The following is a 25,788-nucleotide window of genomic DNA, read 5'->3' on the forward strand; positions in this document are numbered from 1 at the left end:
AACAACACTGATATCTGTTGCCAGAATTACCATTTCTTCAGTAGTTTTGGGATTTTTACATTGCAGTTCTAGAGGTTCCACAGGCCAAGCCCTCCAGCCAGCTGAGTAAATATGATGGGATCTGAGGTCCTCCCCATGTCTGAACCAGCTGAATGTGGGGAAAGCGGCTGTTGAAACCTTGGTCTTGAGTAAGCCATTTGGCTTCCAGTGCTGCATCACCTGGCAGTGTTTTAATTAGAGATACCTAGAGGTGAGCTTGGTAGTGTCCTCTCTTCCTAATTCTAACAATGGGCCCCCATTTGGGATGAGCTGCTTCTCCCTGTCAGTCATGTGCTATATATGACACAAATTCCTTGCCTCCTATCTTTTCTGGGAATCAGATCTCTTAGACGTTGTACTCCTTGCTCAACTATCTTTCAATCTTCCTGGTCACCCAAAAACTTACAACTCCCTTCATATTTGCTGTTTTTTTCTAGAAGTCATAGCCAAGAGTTTGAGAATCCCTGCTGAATCTTTCTTTGTTGCTGTGACTTAGATTTTAGCAATGCAGAATCAAGGCCTTTGGCTATTTGCATTCATATGCGCCATGATTTATTGAGCAAGCCAGAAATGACAGTATGGCTGGGTTCACATATAGTCCTAAAGTGGTTTACTTTTGGCTTAGCACAATCTGTGGACTCAGATTTATAAACCAACATTTATGACTTGGCATTATACATGAAGCAGAATCTGTTTCTATAACTTCTAGAAACTAGAAGTGGTGAGTGTGGGCCTCGGAGCATTTCTAGTTTTTATACGATACAATTTAGTTAATAAGCAATGCAAATGGTAAAATTGCTTGTGTTCAGCTATCAGTGACAATGAGGGGAAGCCACAAATAAATGAGCTCAGAAAAAAGTTTGAGAATCCTGAACTGAATCACTGATTTCTCCTATAATCTGTGGTTAAATAAATCATGTTGTAGCACAACCCAGACTGTCTTTTTGACAGGCAGAGCAATTGGACCCTGTGCGACTGATTCTGTTTCCACATATTAAAAGACAGATTTGCTTTGAACCTCTATCAGATTTTTTCTGAAATCTGGCATGGGACAAAAAACAAAGAGTAAGCCAAATAACTGTAAAAATAGTAATTGCAATTAGCTGGTAAACAACATGGTTTTTATACTGTGGTTTCCAGTATTTAATCAAACCCCAAAATGTCTTGAAGTATATGATTTTTTTTCGTAATTACATTCTTCTTGAACAGGGGTGTCAAACACAAGGCCTGCAGGCCGGATGTGGCCTGTGATGTCGGATCTGGCCCACGGGACCATCCTGGAAAATATAAGGAGCCAGCCCGTCACTTCGTCCCGGTCTATCCAATGTAAGAGGAAACATTCAGCAATTTGGGAAGTGGCATCAAGCTGGTCACACCCACCAAGTCAGCCAAACCTGCCCGGTCCCCCCGAGGTCAACCACAGCCCTGATGTGGCCGTCAATGAAATTGAATTTGACACCCCTGCTCTTGAAAAATTGTTAAATGTATATGTTACACAAATATTGAATAAAGACTTCTTGTTATATAATTGGTCTTTCATTAAGAAACTGAATAGTTAGGAGACTTGTTTTGAATGTTAATTTTTTTGTTTTCGGCTTAGGGATACAATATAGATGCTTTAACCATTGATCAAGTGACACCATTGCACGAGGCATGCCTTGGAGATCATGTAGGTTGTGCTCGGATACTTCTCGAAGCTGGAGCAAATGTAAGTGATCACACTGATATTACTTTAAACTGTGGTTAAAAGCTAGAAAGCTTTTCTTAGAAACATTAGGTAAAATGTTTCATACCTACTGGAAGTCTGACTTATTACTATTTGTTTTTGTTTTTTACTAAAATGACATTTTACTAAAATTACATACATCAGTATGTAATTAAGTGTTCTGACCCCCCTCTTCCCCCGCCAACATAGACACACTCCGAGCCAAAGATACTTCACGAGGTTTATTGTACAGACAGACAGACAGATTCTTGGCAGCAATCCAACACGACTAGACCTTCAGAACCCTCCGGCACTGATACGCAATAGCAGCTATCCAGCCTGTCACGCTCACAAGACTGTACTCCCACAATAGTTCCTGCGTTGACTTCTGCAAAAGGGCGTGTGCACAAGCAGTCCTTTTAAAGTCTGGAGAGGAGTCTAATTATCATCAGCGGTAATTGTGCGATTGCTCCTCCGGTAATTGTGCAATTGCTCCTGACGCCGCTTAGCGCACCGGTAATGAGCATTTAATAACTCACTGCTGATGTCTAACTTGCTGTCCCGTGACTCCTCCCCAGTGCTCCAAGGCATAACATTAGGAGCACCCCCCCTTTGCTTTCACCACTGCTCCATGCCTCAGGCGCCTCCTGGTGGCCGACCAGCCTCTCTGATCCCTGCTCGGAGTCAGAACCCTGGCCAGGGTCCTCCACATCCTCCAGAGCCGACTCATAGGGACCCTCGCTGTCAGAGTCTGGTGGCAGCTCCAACGGCTCCTGCTGGGCCACAACAATTAAGTATATGTAATCTTTACTTAATTGCATTCTGAATTGTTTGAGAATAGGAAAAGAGGTACCTAGATGTTTGGTGCATCTTGACATGAGAAAATTATGCAATGTTATCAAAATGTCACCCTGCAAACCCTGGCCTTTTCGTATCTCCAAATCAAATTTGGATGCAAGAGAGCAGTAGATACAAAGTATAATTTGTAAACATGTATTTTATCCCCACCAATAAATGTAACCAATATTTTAGGTGAATGCCACAACTATTGATGGGATAACACCCTTATTTAATGCCTGCTCAAGAGGAAGTGCATCTTGTGTACAACTTCTATTGGAATATGGGGCAAAAATTCAATGGGAGACATGTTTTCCTTCACCAACTCATGAAGCAGCCAGTAGAGGTAAGCCTTAGAATAGGTACATTACAAAATGTATCAGCCATTAAAAAATTTAAGATTTCGTTTTAGGGATTAATTACATTATGCTTTCTTAAGGTCACAATGATTGTCTAGAATTGCTGATTTCTTGGGGCATAGAAGTTGATCTAGATGTTCCTCACCTAGGAACACCTCTATATGTGGCTTGCTTTTCACAGCAGAAACAATGTGTTCACAAACTTCTGCATTCAGGTAATATATATTGTTTGATGTATTTTTAGTTCATTTCTTCTTGAACTCAACCAGGCTTTCACTATACCTCTTATGGTGTTTATTTGCTATAAATAAAACCAACACGTTTCTTTAAATTAGGCCACTTTAAGTAGCTCTGCAATAATTTCAGATAAACAAAAAAGAACATTATTTTTAAGTGTAGTTTTTTTCCTGAAAAATATATTACTTATTTCTCATTATGATCAACATTATCAGGAGATTTCTGGAAGTCATTAATTTACAAAGATTATAAAAGAATGTATTATTTTAATATGTTTCAACTGATACTTGTCATAATTAATCTCTATTATATCAAATATACTGTATATTTCAAATTTAGCCACTTTTCAATTCACTCATATATACAACTCAGCAATACATGGCTCACTATCCATATTATATCTACAAAAATATAGTGAGGTCCCTTGTTTTAAAGACCCATACTTTTATAACTTAATTCTTATTAACGGAGTGTCATTTTTCTTTAAGATTCATTGATTATTTATTTATAAATAAACTTGCATTGTTCTGTCTGATCACTCTGGATAGGATTGTTATATCTCTGCAAAATCAGCTCAGGCTACACATTGATTGACTGATTATATTTTATTTCTATAACAAAAAAGCAAAGTCTTCCTTCAATTCGGTTCTTGGAGATTGCAGGGACATGCACAAGAACTTCCTCAGTAATAATTTCTAAGTGATTTGTCAATACATTTTTAGGGTGTTTTCTTTACTTCCCAGTTTAGTATACACTCTTGGGAATTCATGCTGACCTCCCATCTAATATCAGGTCTGATCCTATTTATTTTTTTAAAAATGTAATCAAGTATATAAATGCTGCCAGCTAGTGTGATAAATAAAATATCAAGGCAAAAATCAAAACAAACATAAGAGTTAAAAATAAAAAACAGGAACAAAATATTTCATAGCCGAAGAATGCCTTTGTCTGGCAGTCTGGCAGCAGCAGCAGTATCTAAGTCAGGGGTGTCCAAACTTGGGAACTTTAAGACTTGTGGATTTCAAGTCCCAGAATTCCCCAGCCAGCCATGCTGGCTGGGGAATTCTGGGAGTTGAAGTCCACAAGTCTTAAAGTTCCCAAGTTTGGACACCCCTGATCTAAGTTAACTGATGTCCAACAATCTAAGTTCAAGGTGACCAGTTAACAAATTAGGAATTGAACATGTATTCTTAATGTGAGTTGGGCCATATCTCCAAAAGAGTGACATTGCTACCTTAACCCAACCAGGTTCTAGAAATATACACACCAATTACTTTCTTTATTCATCAAGGTATGGATGAACAATATCTACAGTCAGACCTATTATTTACTAACAGCAGCAAGAAGTTAAGGTTATCAGTGTTCTAAACATCAAGCCCGCAGGTCCAGAAGTGGGACCTGTCACCAATGTGTCCCCTTCCATATCTTCCTGAACCCATTATTTTTGTGATTAGTTCCCCACTTCCATCAATATGGAATTCATCTAGAAACATGTACCATATTTCTTCAACCCCTCATCTCACCACTGCACACATTCTACTCATCATTATATATTTAAACGCTAGATATATTAGTCTAATGTAATCTAGTCTGATGTGATGTATACCTAGATTCTTGAAGTAAGTACCTCTGATACGAAACTATGTGACTAGTAATATCTATAAGACACACACTTCTAAAGATGTCCCCACTAGCTAGACTCATTTCTCTGACATACAGGAGGTTTACTCCTGCAGTTTTCCCGAGATATTTAATGTATTATCTGACTTTGGCAAAGCTCTCTTTAGTTTCTGCCTTAGAAAAACAACTAATGTGCATCTATTTTACTGGGCTTTTATACTTTAATTAGTTTTACTATTATTTCCAAGTTACATTAACTGTCTTTAGTATTCACTGGTGTGGAAAAAGAGAATATAAATGAAATAAATTGCTAAATGTTTATTTCTGAGAAACAAAAATTAGACACTGTGATTTGATTATGATTCTTTGTTAAAATATCTTTAGGTTAATGTAAAATGTGCTCTTATTATAAATCCATAGGGGCAAATGTTCAAAAAGGAAAGTTTTTGGAAACTCCATTGCATGCAGCTGCAAGGCTACCTAATACTGAAATAGTAAACATACTTCTTGACTTTGGAGCAGATATAAATGCCAAAAATTCTGAATTTGAACGACCCGTAGATGTCGCTGTTTCTAGCAGCTTGGTGGAAAAAATATTGCTATTACATGAAGGTAAAGTTTGTATTTTTTCTTTCTTTGTTGCTATTGTGTTCAAAGCATCAAGCCCAAGCTGCTCCTTTTTCTCTCTCTCAGTGCTGAGGAAGCGCATATATTAGATTTAGAATGAGGGGAGAAGAATTTTTCATCCTCCTCTCTGACTATAGCAGGTTGTAAGCTGCACTTTCTCTGGGAATATTTTTTTTTTACCATAAATCTATATTTTCTTTCCCAAATCATTCAAAGTTTTGTTGAACTTTGCAAACATTATTTAATTTTCTTTACGAAAAATATACATATGTACTACATATCTCTTAGATGCATGTCAGTGCACCCAATAAATCTATTCAACTAAAATGTCTGTTTGAATATGATAAAAATATATAATGTAATAAGTATAATATGTAAGTTCTTGAGAATATTATCTAATGATACCTAATGTCATTTTTTATTCAATTGCAGTTACTCCATGTTCTCTTTGCCAGCTATGTCGACTACGAATCCGAAATTATATAGGAAAGTCTAGGTTGCATCTTGTACCACAACTTCAACTGCCAAACATCTTGAAAAATTTCTTACAGTACCAATAAAATAGTGAATCGAATCAGAACTTGAAGAAATATTCTACAACATGTTACACATGAAAACTATATGATAGGGAGCAGCCTAAACAAGCTTGCCTGCACATTAAAATTTAAAATCATGCCAAACATAATTTGGAATTCCTTGAAGTACTACTAAAATGAAATATAAATGTGTTCATATTTTACAGAGCTATACAAATCCTTTGAAAAAAGTATTCTGGAATGCAAGGTAATATGTGTGAAGGCCTTTTTTTTAATGACTATAGCAACCAAATATTTAAGAAGCTGCTTTCAACCATTTCCACTTATGCAGTGGCTATAGATGCACACGTATGCAGACTGAGGAAGCAGCAACTTTCTCCACACCTACCTTAGCAATTTAAAAAGTCGGGATTTGTGCACTCCTTTGCCTGTTCCAAAGCATGTTTTAGGAAGGACTTACACAGACTTAATATTTTGAAAAGGTTGTATTTTTTTGTTTTTACAATATAGTCCTTACTGATTAATCACTCCATTTAAAATGTATTTTTGCTCAGTCCAAGATCTGTGGTAGTGGAGTGGTTAGAATGCAGTATTATAGGCTAACTCACTGTTCACTCCAGGAGTTTGATTCTAAATGGCTCAAGGTTGACTCAGCCTTCCACCCTTCCAAGGTCAGTAAAATGAGGACCCAGATTGTTGGGGACAATATGCTGACTCTAAAACTGTAAAGCACTGTGAAGCGGTATATATGTCTAAGTGCTATTGCTATTTCCAGGAGACTGTATATTGCACTGCAAATTATAAATTCTGTGTGAATATCTTCTTTCTTTCTTAAAAGTATTGGAATGGCAGTGGAGAGAAAGAGAAGTGGGATTTCAAATAAATTAATGCCTCCAAACCCTTTCCATATTTCTTCTCTGTATAAATTCCCCAACTTGTGATCCCAGCTCACAAGGAACTTTCCAAGATTTGGATGCAGTTCCAGACTATTTTTTTTTCTTAAACTGCAACTGAAGCGAGAGGCTATAGGCATAACAATATTGGGAGATGATTATACTAATTTCATTTAATAATTTAATTGCAATTATATATACAGGTAATCCTTGAAATACTGCTGTAACGGAGCCTGCCCATTACACTCGGAAGTGGTGATGGCCATTAAGGGAGATGGCCTTACTTAACACCCCCTGTCCTCCCTGATGTGGCCATTAAATCAACACCTGGGTTGTTAAGCAGAGGTGGGAGTGGCCTTTGGAGGTCTAGCATACGCCCAGGCCTACCTGCCCTGGGCGTCCCAAAGCCCCCCCCCCCCAATAAGTCATCTTATGCTCTGCTTGCTGTCCCCTGAAGATCTCCATTATTTTTTATGTTGGAGAAAGAGGGTGGGCCATGCCTCCCGGAAGTGGCCATCGTTTTCTCCACTGCTTTCACAAAGCCATGAGCAAGGGACAAACTGCTCCATTTTGTTTCTTAATGTGATCTCCATAGCCTGTCATCTGGAGATCTTCAAAAGCTAAGTGTGCAATGGATGATGGGTTTGTGCAGAATAGGCCCAAGGCTTGTGTGATCCCGGTGGGATGGGGCGGGGAAGAGTCGGAGGGGGGGACACTGCAATATCTCTGAGGTTGGGTATAAGGGTGAATGACCACAGGGGCTGCAATGGCCATAACTTCTAAAAGGGGTCATAAGTAGCTTCGGGGGGAGGGGGTCTGTCGTAACTTTGAACAGCCATTTAGTAACATTCATATCTAGAAGGCTACCTTTAAATTTAAATAAAATCAGATCATTCAATTTTTGTCCTAGGTGTGCCCATTTTCTGCTATATGCCCAAACTTTTGGCCTAATAAAGATCATCATTTTCTGTAAGAATTAAGTTTAGTTGAAAAATATTCAGTTACTTCATTTGTAAAGAAATAATATGCAGCTCTTAGTAGCAGGTTGCCTATTTAAATACTGCTGTTCCCACAGAAGCTACTTTCTTTATGTTCCTACTGCAGTTGAAAGAATGAGAGATTAACTGCTTTTTAGGAGATTTTTGGTCTTTTGAGAGCTAGAATGGAATCATCCTACAATGTATTCCCGTCTTTAAAAATTTCATGAAATGCTATGTAAGTAATAATGTAGATAATGGGAATAGGGAAGAATGTCTAGAACTTGTAAATTTTGCATAAAATCTATTGTTTAGTTTAATTATTGTTTGATGTATACTGAGTAAAGATGAATGACTGTCTATGTGTTAAGTACATTTTATTTTTTTCTTTCTCTAAAACTGATACACATATATAAAATTTGAAAGCTGGTTAAACAAATAAGTGTCATTTTATTTTCAGACTTCTCTGGCGTACGTACTTTATGAAGACCTACTATTGTAAATGTGTTTGTTTTTCTTTTGTTATCTAGCCCTGGTATCACCAAGGAAATTCAGGACAAAACAGGGATTTAACTACTACTACCTTAGTCACTACAAAAGAATATCATAAATGTTTGCATATTACTTTAAAATGCACAGAAATTAAAGATGGGCACTTATAAATAATAAGATTATTATAAAAGAATAAATAAATAGCGCAAAGCAATACATTCAATACATTCCTTCAGCCCTACGTATTTACAAAGCCAAAACGCTGGCCCAAACTCTTTACGGCATTCCCATATGGATACGGGGCTTCAAGGACTGCATTGAAAGAACCCAGGCTGCTTTCCTTAGAAAACTTCTGGGTCTTCCCCCTTGTGTTGGTTTTGCCCCGATATACCTGGAACTAGGCATTCGATCGGTGGAATGTATGGCCTGGATAAACATCTTTAAATGGTAGTTTCGGGTGCTCTTTCTGGCAGTTCCTGGCAGCTACCTCTCCCTGGTGTTCACGGACTCCCATATTTCTCGCTGGGAGAAAGAGCTGCTGAAGAAACTTCATCTGCTAGGTTTCACGGAGGATGCCTTGGGAAACTACGACCTCAAGGATGCCCAATTTAGGATAGTCCAACGGCTCGTGGACATTGATTTACAATATCTACGAGCCAGAGCCAATAAAACTTGCTCCCCCCTGACTCTCAACCAAGTTAATAACTATGGATTGAGGATGGCTTCCTATTTTTATACCCTAACCATTCCCAAGTATAGAAGAGCTTTTTCTCTAGCTCGCTTCAATGTCTTGCCCTCAGCACTTCTGGATGGTCGTTACAAAAGGCTCCCGATTAATAAGAGACTGTGCCCTTGTGACAGAGCCGAGGTTGAGACAGCGGAGCATGTCCTTGTATTTTGCCCTATGTATAGCGCGGACAAATCTAGGTTACTGTCTCTTCCTGAAATCGTCCCTTCTGGTCCTGATGGCTGTGATTTGTTTGTGCATTGCCTTGGGGATGTCTCCTCGTACATCACCTCTCAGGTTTCCAGGTTTTTCTTGAGAGCTGTGACCATTAGAGGAGAGAGCTGTAACCTCCCTTAGTTGGGCTTTTGGTGACTGGCTGCTGTGTCTCTTTTGTACTGTTCGTGTTTTGGTCTGTGACTGTAAATAAAGTATTATTATTATTAAATAGCGCAAAGCAGATTTGATACCACTGGATTTTAATATATAACAATGGCAACAATAGTACAATAGTAATAGTTATTTTCAAATATATTGAGACTGGGGTTTTTATAGGATTATGACTCTTTTGGTTTACTTTGTATGAAAATTCCAAGGAAGCTTTCTCAATTGATATAATTATATAATCGAAACACAACATTTACATTATCAAATGCAAGCCCTTATTCCAGGCAGAAATTAAAATTCAATTGGATTTTTTTTTTCTTAAACTCATCATTCTGTGCTCTGGAATAAGAGCTCCCATTATTCACCCCAGCTCCTGCCAATCTAGCAGTTAGAAATCATGCTGGTAGATAAATAGGTACCACTTCAGTGGGAAGGTTCATTCCATATTTTCATGCTGGCCACATGATGATAGAAACGTCTCTCAGACAATACAGGTTCCCTCGGCTGAGAATCAGATAAGCACTGCACCCTTCAGTCGGTCATGACTGGATGGGGAAACCTTTAAATTTTTAGTATTCCATCTTATACATCTACATTTGATTTATGTTTCCTATATGAAGAGCTTTGCATATGTCTCTATTTAGTTCTTGTACGGATAGCCCATATTTCCTAGCAAGATCGTTTTGGATTGGACTTCTGTCCAGTAGCTACTGTCCAGCAGTCCATGAGCTATTCCACTCTATTTTGTGTCATCTCCAGTTAAAAGCATATTATCAGGCATGCCTCCTTCAATATCCAAGAAAGAAAAACCTCAACTCCATTTGAATAGAGATAAAGTACTTTTACTAGATATGAATTGAAAGCAGCGAAAAGAAAAGCAAGATCTGAGCCAAAAAGGCACGAACATGTACATATCAAATGTTACCCAGCACCCTCCCCCCAATTCCCCAACCCAATGTCCAGTCTGCAACTCCCTAAGGTGTCATGTGAGGTGCATCTTCAAAAAGCCTCATCAAGTTAGTATGCAAGACGGTTGGCCTTGACCCTGGCTTTCTGGTATCTCGACAATAAAATCCATAGATCTCTCCTTCCACGGGGCACCAGGTCGGGTAACACTTTTGAAGCAGTCCTTGAGGTTTCCCTGGTGGTCTCTTTGCAGCTGCACATACGGGACAACAAGCAATATAAGATTCTATGTCTTTTTTCAATGAAGGCCACCAGAATTGTCTTTTAACCAAATGTTATCTCTTTACGAACCCAAAATGCCCCACCAATTTTGAGTCATGGACCTGCTGAAGGACAACACTTTTTAGATTAGCAAGAACATATAGTTTGGCTCCAACCCACGCAAGGCCATTCTGCATGGTGTACTCATCAGAGTGTATCTTGAACCATTCATCAGATGTAAGGCTTTCCCTCAGTCTTTTTATCAAATCAGATGGCACTTCCAAGTCCACTTTTCCCTGGCTCCTGGTGATCACCAGAGCAGCTAGGTGTTTGGCTGGAATGACTGGATGAATCACCACCGATTTGGTCCCATTGTACTGGGGAAGCTTGGATAAGGCATCAGCCATAAAGTTCTTTCCCCCAGGGATGTATTTTAGTGTAAAGTTAAACCAGTTAAAATGTTGTGCCCAGTGGACTTGTTTAGGTGACAATTTCCACGGGGTTTTCAACACTTCAAGGTTTTTATGATCAGTCCATACCTCAAATGGGTGCTTAGCTCCTTCAAGGAAATGCCGCCAAGTTAGCAAGGCCCCCCCGGACTGCAAAAGTTTCCTTTTTCCCCAAATTGCCCATTATCTTTCCATTTCTGTTAGTTTACGAGACATGTAGGCACAAGGTTGCAGCTTTCCATCTGTGTTTGCCTGGAGCAGCACTGCCCCCACTGCCACGTCACTTGCATCTGCTTGGACCACAAAAGATGCATCCATGTCAGGGTGTTTTAAAATGGGTTCAGCGGCAAACAGTTGTTTCAACTTATCGAAGGCTGCTTGACATTCCATAGTCCACTTCAAAGGCTTACCAGGCCTTGGTTTTGCTTCCCCCTTTGATTTTAAAAGATTTGTAATTGGCAATGCAATGCTAGCGAATGAGGGACTTACCAAGTGGTCATAATCTGAATCCATTTCACTTTCTCCCACAGAAAAGGAGGGTTTCTTCTTGTCCTGGTCTGGATGAAGGACATCAGCATCTTCCACGCCTTCCAGGGCGGTTTCACAGCTTCTCCCTAGCTGTCAGTCAGGTTCCTTCCCACCAGCCGGGGTTAGTTTTGGGCCATGTCTAGCATAGCAGTTGGGTTTCCAATGCCCCTCCTTTCCTGCTCTTGGTGCCTCCTTGGACCACCCCCGCATATGCACAAATGGCTCACGAAACTTCTGAGTGTACTCAGCCTCCCTTCCTGGGTTAAGGGTTGCATCCTGCTTCTTGCCTTTTGATTTAAGAGGGGGCCATCAAAGCGTTTCCTCAGGGCTGTCATAAACACCTTGTAATCCCTCAGCAGGGGGGAATCATCACGCAAAGCTACCATCCAGGCAGCCGCTTTGCTTTCCAAAGCCATAGTAACACTTCTCACTTTGGCTACTTCTGATAGGAAATCCTCACCATACTCTTGCATGTAATCCCAAACTTGCACTAAAAAAAAAAAACCCAGTTCTTTGGGATCTCCTCTGTACTTCACCCCAAGAGGAGGAATCTTTGGCATTCGGTGCCTTCGGGGTTTTTCCCCCCTTCTTGGAGGAGCTGCTGCGGCTGGGGCCCCTTCCTCTTACCCAGCTCTGGTAGCTGTTCCCTGGGATGTTTCAGGGCTAGCCAGGTCTTCTGCTCCCCGCTCCGCCTGCTCAGCTAATACTCTCTCCCTTTCCGCGAGACTTACATGGAAGTGGCATTGCTCCCAAGCTGCCTGAAGGTGTAAAGCATGGGTCATCATGAGATCCTCTCTTTCAGCTGCCTGCCAGTCATCCTCTGGTTGTCGGGTGGTTGTGAACCCTGCCATTGTCTTCTCCTGCTTGCTGCAGGGGTTAGACATTTGGGTACTCCCCCCACGGAAGCTTTTAACTCGGGATGGGTGCGAAGTTAGATCTTGCTTAATGGCAGGCATGCCCCCTTCAATATCCAAGAAAGAAAAACCTCAACTCCATTTGAATAAAGTACTTTTACTAGATATGAATTGAAAGCAGCGAAAAGGAAAGCAAGATCTGAGCCAAAAAGGCGTGAACATGTACATATCAAATGTTTCCCAGCACCCTCCCTACAATTCCCCAACCCAATGTCCAATCTGCAACTCCCAAAGGTGTCGTGTGGGATGCATCTTCAAAAAGCCTCATCAAGTTGGTATGCAAGACGGTTGGCCTTGACCAAGTCCAAACACAGGCCACCAGCATGCACAGAAGATGGTGACAACTAAACTCCCTTCTTCATAACTCCTCCAGCACCAGTAATTTCCCTCTCCCAAATATCTCACGCTCCCCACTCCCCGTTTCTATAGCAGCCGATAGCAGGCAAGGAAAGTAGAGGCTGACACATATTTCTCCAAATAATTAATGAAAATATTGAAGAATATATGATCCAGGACTGCCCCATAGCTCTCTCTAAGTTCATGAAGAACTACTGATTAGCATACTTGAATTATGTATTCTGAACTAACATCTATCGTTATGCCATCCAATCCACCTTTATTGAAATATTTTGCTTAAGACAGAATGGATTCTGACCTGTAGCCTGACAGCTATTGTTAATGTTACCTGGATGTACTTTCTATTTTTATTTTCCATACCTATGATTCTTGTTCATTTTCAAGCTTTTCCTCTAAATTTATTAAGGCCAAAGGGTGTGTGGTTCAGTCATGCTCTATGGCCGTGATGGCAAACCTATGGCACGCATGCCACAGGTGGCACGCAGAGCCCTCTCTCAGCTCCACTGCATCTCCTGCCGGCCAGCATGCGGGAGACACGTGTGCATGCGTGTGAGGGTCACACTCACATGCACGGGGGTAGGGGAGAACGGGTGTGTGGGTGGGGTGGAGCACTTTGCCCGGCACCCCATTTTTGGCCTCTTGAAACCAAAAATGGACCATGGGGGGAGCCTCTGTGCTTAGTCCCAGGAGGCTTTAAAGAGGCCTGCTAGGCCCAAAAGGGGCCTAGCAGGCATGCTCAAGGGGGCAGAGCCTCCAGGGAGAGCTCTGCATTATGGGTGTACATAGGGGGGGAGCTGTCACATGCTTTCGGCACGCGAGGACAAAAAGGTTAGGTATCACTGCTCTATGGAGACTAATGTTTAATGCCACCCATTATGCCTATCATCTCCCATTATTAAAACAAAAACAACAGTTTCTCTTCAACCCCAAATTTAATTACATCAGTGCTGCACTTTAATATCAGATGAAATATAATATTCATATAAAATTGCATGTTTTTAAACTAATATAATGCTATAACTTTCCAACAGTTTATCCCTCAGGACAAGAACATTTCAGTAATCACTGAATGTCTGGTTAAAAATTTCATGAAACTGCGGGACGCCACCTTCCAACAATACAAACAAAATGTGGCCCAGTTTGAACCTTTGGACACATGGTTTATATCATCTATTGCAGGGGTGTCCAAACTTGGGAACTTTAAGACTTGTGGACTTCAACTCCCAGAATTCTCCAGCCAGCATGGGTTGAAGTCCACAAGTCTTAAAGTTCCCAAGTTTGGACACCCCTGATCTATTGCAACTTCAGGAATATTTTCTAAAAAAAAATTCACCTGCTGTATCTATGACATTTTAGTCTGATACAGATACAAATTAACAGAGCTGAAAGGGATCTTGTAGGAATATAGGTCATCTAGTCTAACCCCCTCCCCCCCCCAAGCAGATTGGTTTGAAATGTGATAATTTTTTGTTCCCATCAATTAGAAACTGGTTTTCAAGAAGCTTTGTGCAGCTTTTTCTTCTTTTTGCAACACTCTCAAAAAAACCTCCAATAGTATGCATAATTCCACATCCTTTGCATTGTCAAAGAAAGGCTTTTTTCACCCTGAGTCAAGACAGACAGACAGACAGACACACCCATAGAAAATAATTTTTAAAAATAATTCCTACAAGCATCACAGCTGGAAATGCGTGTGTTCAAGAGCAAATATTTTGCCGAAGTCATGTGAAACTTCGGAGAAGGGCAGTAAAATTCGGATAACTTTAGTCCTTTTATCCATTTAAAATGTACAATGAAACTTTTTGTATCATATTACTTATCAAATTAGTTCCCAAAGTTAAAAAAAAGCAAAGCGTCACAGAAACAATTCTGCTTTCAATTCCCCCGAAACTGATTTTAAAAAATGAATCCCAGGGCCAATTTTCGTCTTTCCTTTTCTTTACGGGAAGTATTTCGCTTTCGGTATTTCGAGACAACGCAGAAACGGAATTGGAACAGCCTGTACAGCTATCAAATTGACTGCGAACAGGTTATTCCTACATACAGAAAAGGAGGGGAACCAGAGCATCGTCAGATCGATATATATATAGTTCCCCGACTATATATATAGTCGGAAAAGTCGCTTTTTAGATTTGGAAATAAAAAGAAACACGCAACCCCGAGAAAAGATAACTGGAACACAAGGGGCTGGGAAGTTTGTGTTAAGCGGTACGGGTGGGTGGGTTGGTTCGTTTAACTTCGCACTACTGATAAGCGACCTCCTGATGTAGTACAACACGACATCGGAAACGAACCCACTACTATGAAAAAGAGGCCAGAGCGGCTAAAAACGTTTATGGTTCAAAACAGTACATACCAGCCCAGGCGTCATTGAAACGCATGCGCACTTGGCCTTGACTTTTTTTTTTTTTAGCGTTGGTGGGTGGGACTTTCGCTCCAGAGGTTGCTCTGGTGATGGTTGTTATGGCAATCCAAGACGCGGCAACCTTACAGGGAGAGGGGAGAAAGCCCATTTCAAATAATCCAGCTCGAGTCCTGGGATGGACGTGATTTACTATCGCCTTTTTCCGGGTTTTTTTTCCCCCGACTAAAGTCTCTAGCTTAATCTACAGCACTAGGATTTGCAAATGATAAGTGGATCTTGATCTGGCAAGATTCAGGAGTTCAACAAAGGTCTGTTAAGCTTTGCTTGGTGGGCATTTACAATTTGGAGAACGTTGCAAGCTTTCAATGGATGGGATAAGTCTAGGAAATTCTTGGAATGATTTGAAAGGAATAATAACAGTAAAGTACATAATAATAGATCAGGTAACTTACAGGTGAAATGCACTTGATTCTCTAGTTGTTTAAAGAGCTGAAAATATCCAGTGATATTGTAATGATAAACTAGCATTTGATAAAGGAAGGGCTCACAGAATTGGCTAGCAACTCCTGCTACCGTAGCAGCTTTTTCTATTGTGATCTAATACAAATTTGCAACTTGCTGAATTCATTGCTGCAGCTATTTTCACATGTTGGAGGGATCCATAATTCACTGTTCTCCAAATTAAATATAGTCATTGGTTTAAGGAATACAGGAGAGAGTAAAATGTCTCAGCTCTCAATTTTAGACAGAATGAACAAATCCATAATTTCTAAATAAAAATGTTTCTCATATTTATTCTTTCCCATTGCCACTCCTATCTCAAAACATTCTTTCTTCTATTATTTTTCTCTATTTTTTTCCTTTTATTGTACATAAATCAGCAAGGTTATTCCCAAGGCTCTTTTTAACATTCAGGACATTTTCTATCACCACATTTTAATCTTTTATGTTTTTGCTAAGCAATTGGACAAATACTCAAACAAAGCCCTGTGCTGTAGCCAATCACCATTTTTATTTTGAAATGACAGCTCTAAAGATGAACATCTGTATATGAAGGAAAGAAGAAGAAAAATGAAAACCACACACTAGTTTAGTCTTGTCTTATTTTTACAGCATTTCAATTTTTTTAAATGATTTTCTAAAAAGAAATTAATGGGGTAAAGAAGTCTAGTGGGTACCAAGGAAGTATTTCTAGTCAGACAGGAATGGCTGCCTGGTCCTCTCTAAGGTACTGTGGTAATGATCAGCTATATTGCAATTGTAATTCTCAGAATCACTGTAATGAGTGGTAGTGCTAAGTAGAGAGATACTATTTTCTTTAAACATTTGCTGAGGAAGATACAATTTCATATGCAAGACAATGTTTAAATAAAAAAAAAACCTTGGGAATCAATGCTGCCCAATTTATGGAGAGTTTATAGCTTATAAGTGTTTTTAACTAATGTGACAAAATTGATTGATAAGATAAAATAGGTGGCTGTAATAGTGTCTTAATTTCTTGTGGTGTTTTAATGTAAAATGTGACAGGTGAACAAGTGGAAAAATATTGCAAACTTAAGGAGTTCTCAGTTTAGAAGAATTCTCTTGCCTTCATGTCATACTCCACATGTCCAGGGCATACTGGATTGCCCCTGACAGTACTGCGATGGCTTCAGAGTCTTGACCTCACTTTTTCACCAAGGAACTTCCGTAGGTAAGACAAATACATTCAGGAAGAGGATTGGCATTATTTTTCTTCCTCTTGAAGACTTTCCTTGCTCTTGATCAGATGGCCAAGAATCTGATGGTACTTGGCATACTGAGGAAATAGAAAATATATATTTAAATGCCAGGTTTTTTTTTAAAAAAAATCCAGAATGGCTAATAGGGTTGTTTGTTAGAAATAGCCAAAGAATCTCAACAAAATTCACATATGCCCCATAGTTGTGCTCTGACCCCAATATACTTTATCTTTTTTAACAAAGAAATACATTGATTTATACCTTGCATACAGTGTCATTGTGTTCTTAATTGAATGAACCATAGTGACTTTTTAAGTTGTTTACTTGGAAATTTATTTAGCTAGTTATCGAATTTCTACAATTTGGCTGTTTTAAAAAGCGGGTTTTCTTTAAAATGTGTGACTTAAGACCTGAGACTTGTGGTGTTAAGGCAATTTGTACTTTTATTGAAACCATTGTGCAGTTATTGAAAAACTGACTCCAGAACTCTTTCCTTCAAATTAAACCCTGTACCTGTATTGAACTGATTCCGGATGAATGCAGGTCTAAACTCCAAAGACAAAGGGTGAACTTTTAGGAGACACAGAAAGGGCTTAGATACCGAGCCAGTTGGTCAGTTCCTATTATAAACATTGGATCAAAACTCAATTGATCTAGAAAAAATGGACCTTGCACTTGTAAGAAAATGCTAGGAAGGAAAAAATGGAAATTGGTTATATCTTATGATTATCATTTAATTCTTGCTTTTTGATCCTTTTTGAGGAAGGGAAATTTGAATTTGGTGTTGCATAACAAAATAAATTGTTTTATTTATCTGAGATATGAGGACTACAATGGGAAAGGATTTTTATTAGTCCTTTTTCTAAAAGGAAGTATTTTGCTATTGTTCAGTCATGTTCGACTCTTTGCAACCTCATGGACCAAAGCATACCAGGCCTCCTTACCCTCACTGTCTCACCAAGCCTGCCCAAACTCATGCCCACTGCATCAATGAAACTATCTACAATAACTATTCATTCTCTACCATCCCCTTCTTCTGTTGCCTTCAATCTTTCCCAAACATCAGAGTCTTTTCCAAAGACTCTCTTCTCATTTGGTGGCTAAAGTATTTGAGTTTCAGCTTCAGTATCTGTCCTTCCAAAGAACAGTCAAGGTTGATTTCCTTTAGGAAAAGAAAATAAGTGTAAAAATTGAACAAGTCACCCAAAACAATCATCCTTCTTAGGTAAGAATCTACAGTTAGGGAATGATATAATTTAAGAAAAATCCTACAAAAATTAGTCTTTCATTCAATTTTTAAATTTTATTTCAAATAGGGATTTTTCAAATGGCTACCTGATTGCCGAAATATTCTCTCGGTACTTCCCAGAAGACATTCATATGCATTCCTTTGTAAATGGAACCTCCCTAAGTATCAAACTCAGTAATTGGACAATGCTTGAAAAGGTGAATAATAAATGCAATTATGAATCTTCTATCATTTTTAATGTATTTAAAAGTTACAATAAAAGACGGGTTTCTTATTTCTTGTTTAGACTACTGGCAATCAGTATACAGTCAGTAGTAATCGACAAATAAATTTATGCGATTGTTTTTCAAATGGAATATAATAATGGTATTTGTAGCGACTCCACGGAAGTACTACATATTTATATTTTTTTTAGTGGTCTCTTTCCATTTCTGTTACATATATATTATGTCAGGCATTGTAGTCTATACTGATGGCAATTGTTGCATTATGTAAAGTAAACTGTTTATCCCTTTGTGATAAATAACTGAGGATAAGAAAATGAATTCATATATTTTTCCCCTTTGTTAAAGTTTTTTACAAAAAGAAACCTGAAGCCCACACGAGAGCTAATAGATGGGACAATTCATTGTAAACCAGGAGCTGCAGAAATGTTTGTACAAGATATTTATACAATGCTGACAAACAGTCGGTATGTTTCTTCAGTGCTATATTTGAAATTTGTATGTTAATACCTAAATGTTAGCATTAAGTAATATAGAAGACAAGATAATCAACTACTATACTTTTTCCGAGGAAAAACTAAATTAGATGGGAAGGGGGGAAAAAACCAAACAAATGTCATCATTGACTTGTGAATCTATAGAATTTCAAGTTATTTTGAGTTTCAGTTTAAGAATATACAGGTGAAACTCGAAAAATTAGAATATCGTGCAAAAGTTCATTTATTTCAGTAATGCAACTTAAAAGGTGAAACTAATATATGAGATAGACTCATTACATGCAAAGCAAGATAGTTCAAGCCCTGATTTGTCATAATTGTGATGGTTATGGCTTACAGCTCATGAAAAACCCAAATCCACAATCTCAGAAAATTAGAATATTGTGAAAAGATGCAATATTCTAGGCTCAAAGTGTCCCACTCTAATCAGCTAATTAAGCCATAACACCTGCAAAAGGTTCCTGAGCCTTTAAATGGTCTCTCAGTCTGGTTCAGCAGGAATCACAATCATGGGAAAGACTGCTGACCTGACAGTTGTGCAGAAAACCATCATTGACACCCTCCATAAGGAGGGAAAGCCTCAAAAGGTAATTGCAAAAGAAGTTGGATGTTCCCAAAGTGCTGTATCAAAGCACATTAATAGAAAGTTATGTGGAAGGGAAAAGTGTGGAAGAAAAAGGTGCACAAGCAGCAGGGATGACCGCATCCTGGAGAGGATTGTCAGGACATGGCCATTCAAAAGTGTTGGGGACTTTCACAAGGAGTGGACTGAGGCTGGAGTCAGTGCAGCAAGAGCCACCACACAAAGACGGATCCTGGACATGACCTTCAAATGTCGTATTCCTCTTATCAAGCCGCTCCTGAACAACAAACACACATGGTCTGTTGCTCAGTGGTCCAAAGTCCTCTTTTCTGATGAGAGCAACTTTTGCATCTCATTTGGAAACCAAGGACCCAGTGTATGGAGGAAGAATGGAGAGGCACACACTGCACGATGCATGGTCCATTGTGAAGTTTCTGCAATCTGTGTTGATTTGGGGAGCCATATCATCTGCTGGTGTTGGTCCACTGTGCTTCATTAAGTCCAGGGTCAATGCAGCTGTCTACCAGGAGATTTTGGAGCACTTCATGCTTCCTTCCACAGACGAGCTTTATGGAGAAGCTGACTTCATTTTCCAGCAGGACTTGGCACCTGCCCACACTGCCAAAAGCGCCAAAACCTGGTTCAATGACCGTGGGATTATTATGCTTGATTGGCCAGCAAACTCGCCTGACCTGAACCCCATAGAGAATCTATGGGGCATCGGCAAGAGAAAGGTGAGAGACATTAGACCAAACAATGCAGAAGAGCTGAAGGCCGATATTGAAGCATCCTGGTCTTCCATAACACCTCAGCAGTGCCACAGGCTGATAGCTTCCATGCCACACCGCATTGAGGCAGTAATTGCTGCAAACGGGGCCCAAACCAAGTACTGAGTATATATGCATGCTTATACTTTTCAGAGGTCCGATATTGTTCTATGTACAATCCTTGTTTTATTGATTGCATGTAATATTCTAATTTTCTGAGATTGTGGATTTGGGGTTTTCATGAGCTGTAAGCCATAATCATCACAATTATGACAAATCACGGCTTGAACTATCTTGCTTTGCATGTAATGAGACTATCTCGTATATTAGTTTCACCTTTTAAGTTGCATTACTAAAATAAATGAACTTTTGCACAATATTCTAATTTTTTGAGTTTCACCTGTACATATAAGCACACAGACAGCTCAGCATTGCTTTATTGCTTGATTAGCGAAAGAAACTGTAATATGCTCTCTTTTTCTCTTGTAGTATAAAACATATTCAAGATGAAGAGATTGATTTTACTGATCGTATTTACCAGGACAATTTACCACTGGTTGCTAGATCAACTGCTTCAAGGGCTATTAAAAACAATATCGGTCTGACTGAAATAATGGCAGAACCTGATATTTATAAAAATAAACAAAAAATAAATGCCATCCTTGATATACATAGGCAGCGAAGGTTAATGGAGAGGGAACAACATCCATGTAAGTATCTTTCTGAGAACATCTTTTTGAATAATATAAGAATATTTCCCTGTCTGCGTAACTTAATAGGAATACATGTATTTTCAAAAACAAACAAACAATAAAGTTAGCTGCACTTTTCAAACTCACCTTAAAAGGACTTTCCATGGCTTGCCCTTTATCCACAATCAATTTGATAAGAACTCAGAGAGTTACAGGGCTACCTCCTGCAGGAGACCAAGTTTGCTTTTCATCTATATCAGTGATGGCGAACCTATGGCACGCGTGCCATAGGTGGCATGCGGAGCCATTTGTCACGGCATGCGAGGCGCTGCCCTGTCAGCTGGCCAGCGCGCATGCGAGGCGCTGCCCTGTCAGCTGACCAGCGCGCATGCACGTGCTGGCCAGCTGAGTTCACCGTTTTTAAAAGGCATTTTTCGCCCTCTCCAGGCTCCAGAGGCTTTATAGGAGCCTGGGGAGGGCGAAAAGAGCCTCCCCCACCCCCCCAGAGGCCCTCTGGAGGCTTCAGGGACCGTCCTGAGGCTTCCCTGACGCCTTCGGAGCGCTTAAAACGACCCTCCGAGCAAACCGGAAGTCACTTCCGGGAGGTCCCTGAAGCCTCCGGAGGGCCTCTGGGGGGGCACGGGAGGCTCTTTTCGACCTCCCCAGGCTCCTACAAAGCCTCTGGAGCCTGAGGAGTGCGAAAAAAGCATGTAAAAATGGGGGGGTTGCGCCTGTTGAGCGTGCAAGCGCACTGGGGGTCGCACATTGCATTATGGCCCCCCGCACACGACCCCCCCTGCGCTCCCCCCACTTGTGGCATGCGAGCCAAAAAAGGTTCGCCATCGCTGATCTATATACTGCAAAAACTCTTTTGTCTGTTTGAAACTTAGTAAGCTTCAATTCTTTGAAACGCTACATAAGGCAAAATGTTTTCAAGAAATAGCTCAAATACGCCAACTTACAGAACACTGGGACCAATTAGTCTTGAGGGAATAAAATTTGGGAATATTTTTTGCTGGTTCAGCTCTGACGCTGTACGGCTGCACTTGGCTGTGGTCACATGATTTTGATGCTTTCCTGATAGCTTTCCACAAGTCAGTGAGAACTGGGAAGGAACTGATAATGATTGTTGATGCTCCTTGCCATCTTCCAATCTTGCAGGGAAAAAGCCAATTGAGAAATGATGCATACACCACCAGTCCCTTTGAACCTGCAGCACACTGACCACTCATGCATTTCCTTGTTCCAACCTTACCTGGCAGCAGCCACTTACCAGCCTCTTGGCAAGGGGAGGGAGGGAGGAACACGAAGGAAGATTTCCAATGCTCCCTGTCAGCTACCCACAAAGAAAATCAGTGGGGAAGTTGGAAGTCGCTCCTGCTCTTATTTTTCTGGGCCATCTGTTGATCATTCTTTTTCAGTTTAGGTAATGACATATTTCTGAAACCATGACACAACAGGGTACAGGTTTTCTAGTTTGTTAGTTTTGTTTTGAGAAGGCCCACCCTTGTAAGGGAAAATATTTAATATTGATTAGTTGACTATTTACTTGCATTGTAAGTAACTGTTTTATTATCACCTCATTTTATTAACTGTTTGTTTTGCAATTATTGTTGTTTTCTATTTTAAAGTTCGTGTATTAAAAGAGCAGATCTTACCTAAAAATATTGTCACCGTGTACATACTTTAGACTTGCTTTATTTTTAAATTTGAATAGATTTATAAGACCTCTTAGAATATCAATGTCTGCAAAATCTCCAGCTATATCCTTTTCAATTGTCTCATTAATGAAATATTTTCTTTAATAATCATAAATAGAATTTAATCATTTATGAGGGAGATGGGTGGTTTAGAAATATAAATTTTATACAATGTAGCTGGAATATGTAATAACATACTTGTTGCTTACGATAAATGATTCTGTTGATTTATAGCACGGTTTGGTATTAAAGCAACACTGAGACAACTTGCCATTGATCACTCTTCTATTTTGACTCGTTCGTTTGGTACAACTAATCTTCCAAAGGAAAAATCTGTTCCTGTGCCAAAGAGTAAGCATTCTTTTTCGGATCTGAAACTCAAAGGTTACAGTTCTATTCAAATGGATTAGATAAACTTAAGAAACACTTTTTAAGGAATAAGTTCTGTTGAAATAGTTATTACTGAATATACATGGTTTGATTCACGCTTATGTCTTTTTTCCTTTTAGACGTTTAACCGAATTGTAACTTTTGTTAACAGTGTAACAAAACTCTGAGCAGAATATACTCCGTTTTTTTGTTTTTGTATAATTCATCTCCCCATTTCTTAATTCTGTCTTTCTTTCTCTATACTAATCTCTGATTTATCCATCTTTTTGCATTCTATACTTATCATACTCTTTTTTCCTTTCTAGAATGTTTATTTTCCTACCGTGTCATATTTCTTCTTTCATTTTTTAATTTAATTTACAATTAGTTGCTTTTCATCTTTTTTTTCCCCTGACAACCATTTAGGAAATGTCTACAAATTTATTTTTCCCATTTTGTCTCTTCTGAGCCTTTTTCTTGGAGCAATATTGAAAGCTGAGGAAGAGTGAGTTCCACTATTGCCTCTATGTTATTCATCCTCTGTCGGCATCAAAATAGGGAGTGTTGGTTCCATAATGATTCCTGAAGTGAGTTTGCATAACTGATATCTGCTCACGCACCTATATCTATGCATACCCTATAGGTGGAGCAGAAAAGATTGTTCTCATTAAAGTATCTTAAGGCTGCCTCTGACTTGTTGGAAAGCAGATACAAGTCTCAAATTACCCACAATAATGAGCCTATTAGTAAGACTTCTTCTTTTGAAAATCAGCCTTCTTTTGTCCCTCAATATCTTATCTACCAAGCCATTCAGTGAAAGAATAATAATCAGCTGGAAATGTGATAAGCCCTTTTTGCTTGGTCACTTTCCCTCTTCCCTATAAAGCAAAGTCTTCCTTGTTGCATATAACAGGTTACAAACATATGTATAATGTCACGGACTATGAAGGTAAAAGAGGCAAAAGTAGTTTTGAGACAATGGCTGTTACCACAAAAAAGCATCTGCAACCTCTTTTGAGTTCATCTCTTGCTTCTCCAGCAGAAGAAAAATATAGCTGCACCTTCCATAACTGCCACTATCGTTTGTATTATTAGGGAGAAAAGGAAAAGGAGGTTGGGTGAAATGTCAGAATTGTCTTCTGAATATCATTTCAGGCAACCTCACAGGTTGAACCTATTTGTTTCATGTCAGGAGATATAAGCAGGAGACAAAGCAATTACTGCTTTCTCTTGCATGTTGCCCCTTGTACATTCTTATGAAACATAAAAAGGGTTACTTCCACTAGTTGTGTTGAACCCCTGGAAGGATAGTTTCAGGCAGGTAAGAGGAAGAAGAAATTGCTTTTTCAGTGTGAGCTCTCTGTGTGGATATTAAATAGCAGACAGATCTTGTAGTCACTTCAACTAGCCAACTGCTCCATGCCAGTTTCCGAAAAGAAGCTGATACTTCTTCTTGCCTATATATTTATTTATTCTTGGACACCAGCAATTGATAGCAAACGGCACTATTTGGAGGTTGGAGAAGAGATTCCCAGGAATGTATGAGTAAATATTAATTCCCTTTCATCCTTTACTGAAAGTAAAGGGAAATAGAATTCCTATTTGTTTCTTGTTCTCTAATCTTCTTCTAGTTAATGCTTAATATCTATTTATCATTATGTAAAGTAAGTTGCACTACTCACTTCTTAGATCAAATTGTTTACCCAGTCTTACCAGCAATTGGATTGTTAGGACTAATTAGTAATCAGAAATAATCTTGGTTGAAATGGAAACTTAGTTTTCTGACAGTTTTTTAAATTAATATTTTACTGCATTTTATATTCTCTCCTGCTAATGTTCTTAGAGTGAACTGCACCTGAATGTATTTATTGAAATTATGTCCTACATTTTCACTTTTTAAACAATATTTAGCATATTTCAATGAGCCATTTTTGAGTTTAAATGGATCGCATTAATAATTAGAAACTGATATATTGCTGAAAATGTGTGCCTAAGTATTTAATTTTCTCAACTATTCACAGGTAGAGGAATCTTAATAATTCACATTTAAAAAAATGTTTTAGAAGCTAAAACAGTTTTTTATGTTATTAATGAAATTGTGTGCTTAAAATCCCCCCCCCCCCCTTTCTTAGGTGTACCATCCACGGAAATCAGAGGTAAAACAGATGTTCATTTCAAAACTATTCAAGTGAAACAACCTGAGAAGTTCGCATTTGATGTGAACATGAATACTGAAGGTTCAAGTACACATTTTAAAGAACTACAGAAAAGAAGTTTAGAAATACAAAAGAAGATTTATAATCAAATATGAGTCCTATTTTGAGAAACACAAACCTTACAGATAAGCCAGCAAAAATTAATATTGACATAAAAGACATATTGCTAACATGCTATTTATACAGGTATAACAAAATGCAATAAATCCAAATAATTTTATCCATTACTGGAAGTTTACCTCCTTGTCATGCTATAATGTAATTTTTTATTATACAGTAATGCAGAACCTAGAATTCTTAGTCAATATAATTTTAATAAAATGAATCAGCTCCAGTCTCATTGTCAAGTGTTTTCTTAATTGCTTAGAAACAATGTAAAATGTTCAATATAGCTAAACATATACTCTAGAGTACATTTATAAATTGATGGAAATCAATGGAACACGGTAAAACATTATCATCAACCAAGGAAGCTTCTTAGAATGGATCTTTCAGAACTTTAGAACCAGTCAAATTATCTTTTGTAAGTTACATTAGTGTACAACATTAATTCACCA

General features: G+C 38.9%; 2 protein-coding genes across 5 annotated transcripts in view; both read left to right on the forward strand.

Moving 5' to 3' along the window:
- ASB5 (ankyrin repeat and SOCS box containing 5) overlaps nt 1-10,021 on the forward strand; it is a 43,455-nt gene extending 33,434 nt beyond the window's left edge. For all 3 annotated transcript variants that reach the window (XM_081959529.1, XM_081959530.1, XM_081959531.1), the window contains exons 3-7: nt 1,640-1,747; nt 2,777-2,927; nt 3,021-3,155; nt 5,218-5,409; nt 5,857-10,021. In XM_081959529.1, coding sequence (XP_081815655.1) covers nt 1,640-1,747; nt 2,777-2,927; nt 3,021-3,155; nt 5,218-5,409; nt 5,857-5,984 — 714 coding nt within the window. In that variant the 3' untranslated portion in view covers nt 5,985-10,021. The remainder of the gene's footprint in view (nt 1-1,639; nt 1,748-2,776; nt 2,928-3,020; nt 3,156-5,217; nt 5,410-5,856) is intronic.
- A 5,320-nt stretch (nt 10,022-15,341) lies between these two features.
- Nucleotides 15,342-25,334, forward strand: SPATA4 (spermatogenesis associated 4). Of its 2 annotated transcripts, XM_081960137.1 has the most exons (7): nt 15,342-15,521; nt 16,741-16,906; nt 18,251-18,380; nt 18,756-18,874; nt 20,744-20,964; nt 22,881-22,997; nt 25,148-25,334. In XM_081960137.1, the coding sequence occupies exons 2-7, from the start codon at nt 16,806-16,808 to the stop codon at nt 25,324-25,326; spliced, it is 867 nt and encodes a 288-aa protein (XP_081816263.1). In that variant the 5' UTR covers nt 15,342-15,521; nt 16,741-16,805; the 3' UTR covers nt 25,327-25,334. The 2 variants fall into 2 exon arrangements, with proteins under 2 accessions (XP_081816263.1, XP_081816264.1); XM_081960138.1 differs by lacking the exons at nt 15,342-15,521; nt 16,741-16,906 and adding an exon at nt 16,999-18,159.
- Nucleotides 25,335-25,788: the final 454 nt, after the last annotated feature.

This window comes from Natrix helvetica, assembly GCF_964273705.1.
Source record: "Natrix helvetica genome assembly, chromosome: 7".
In the NCBI taxonomy this organism is placed as follows: domain Eukaryota; kingdom Metazoa; phylum Chordata; class Lepidosauria; order Squamata; family Natricidae; genus Natrix; species Natrix helvetica.

Bases quoted from the DNA above. Each gene is read 5' to 3' on its own strand.
- SPATA4 (XM_081960137.1), top strand. From the start codon at position 16,806: ATGTCATACTCCACATGTCCAGGGCATACTGGATTGCCCCTGACAGTA. The intron at 18,381-18,755 runs GTGAATAATAAA...CCTTTGTTAAAG, and splicing joins ATTGGACAATGCTTGAAAAG to TTTTTTACAAAAAGAAACCT. The intron at 22,998-25,147 runs GTAAGCATTCTT...CCCCTTTCTTAG, and splicing joins ATCTGTTCCTGTGCCAAAGA to GTGTACCATCCACGGAAATC.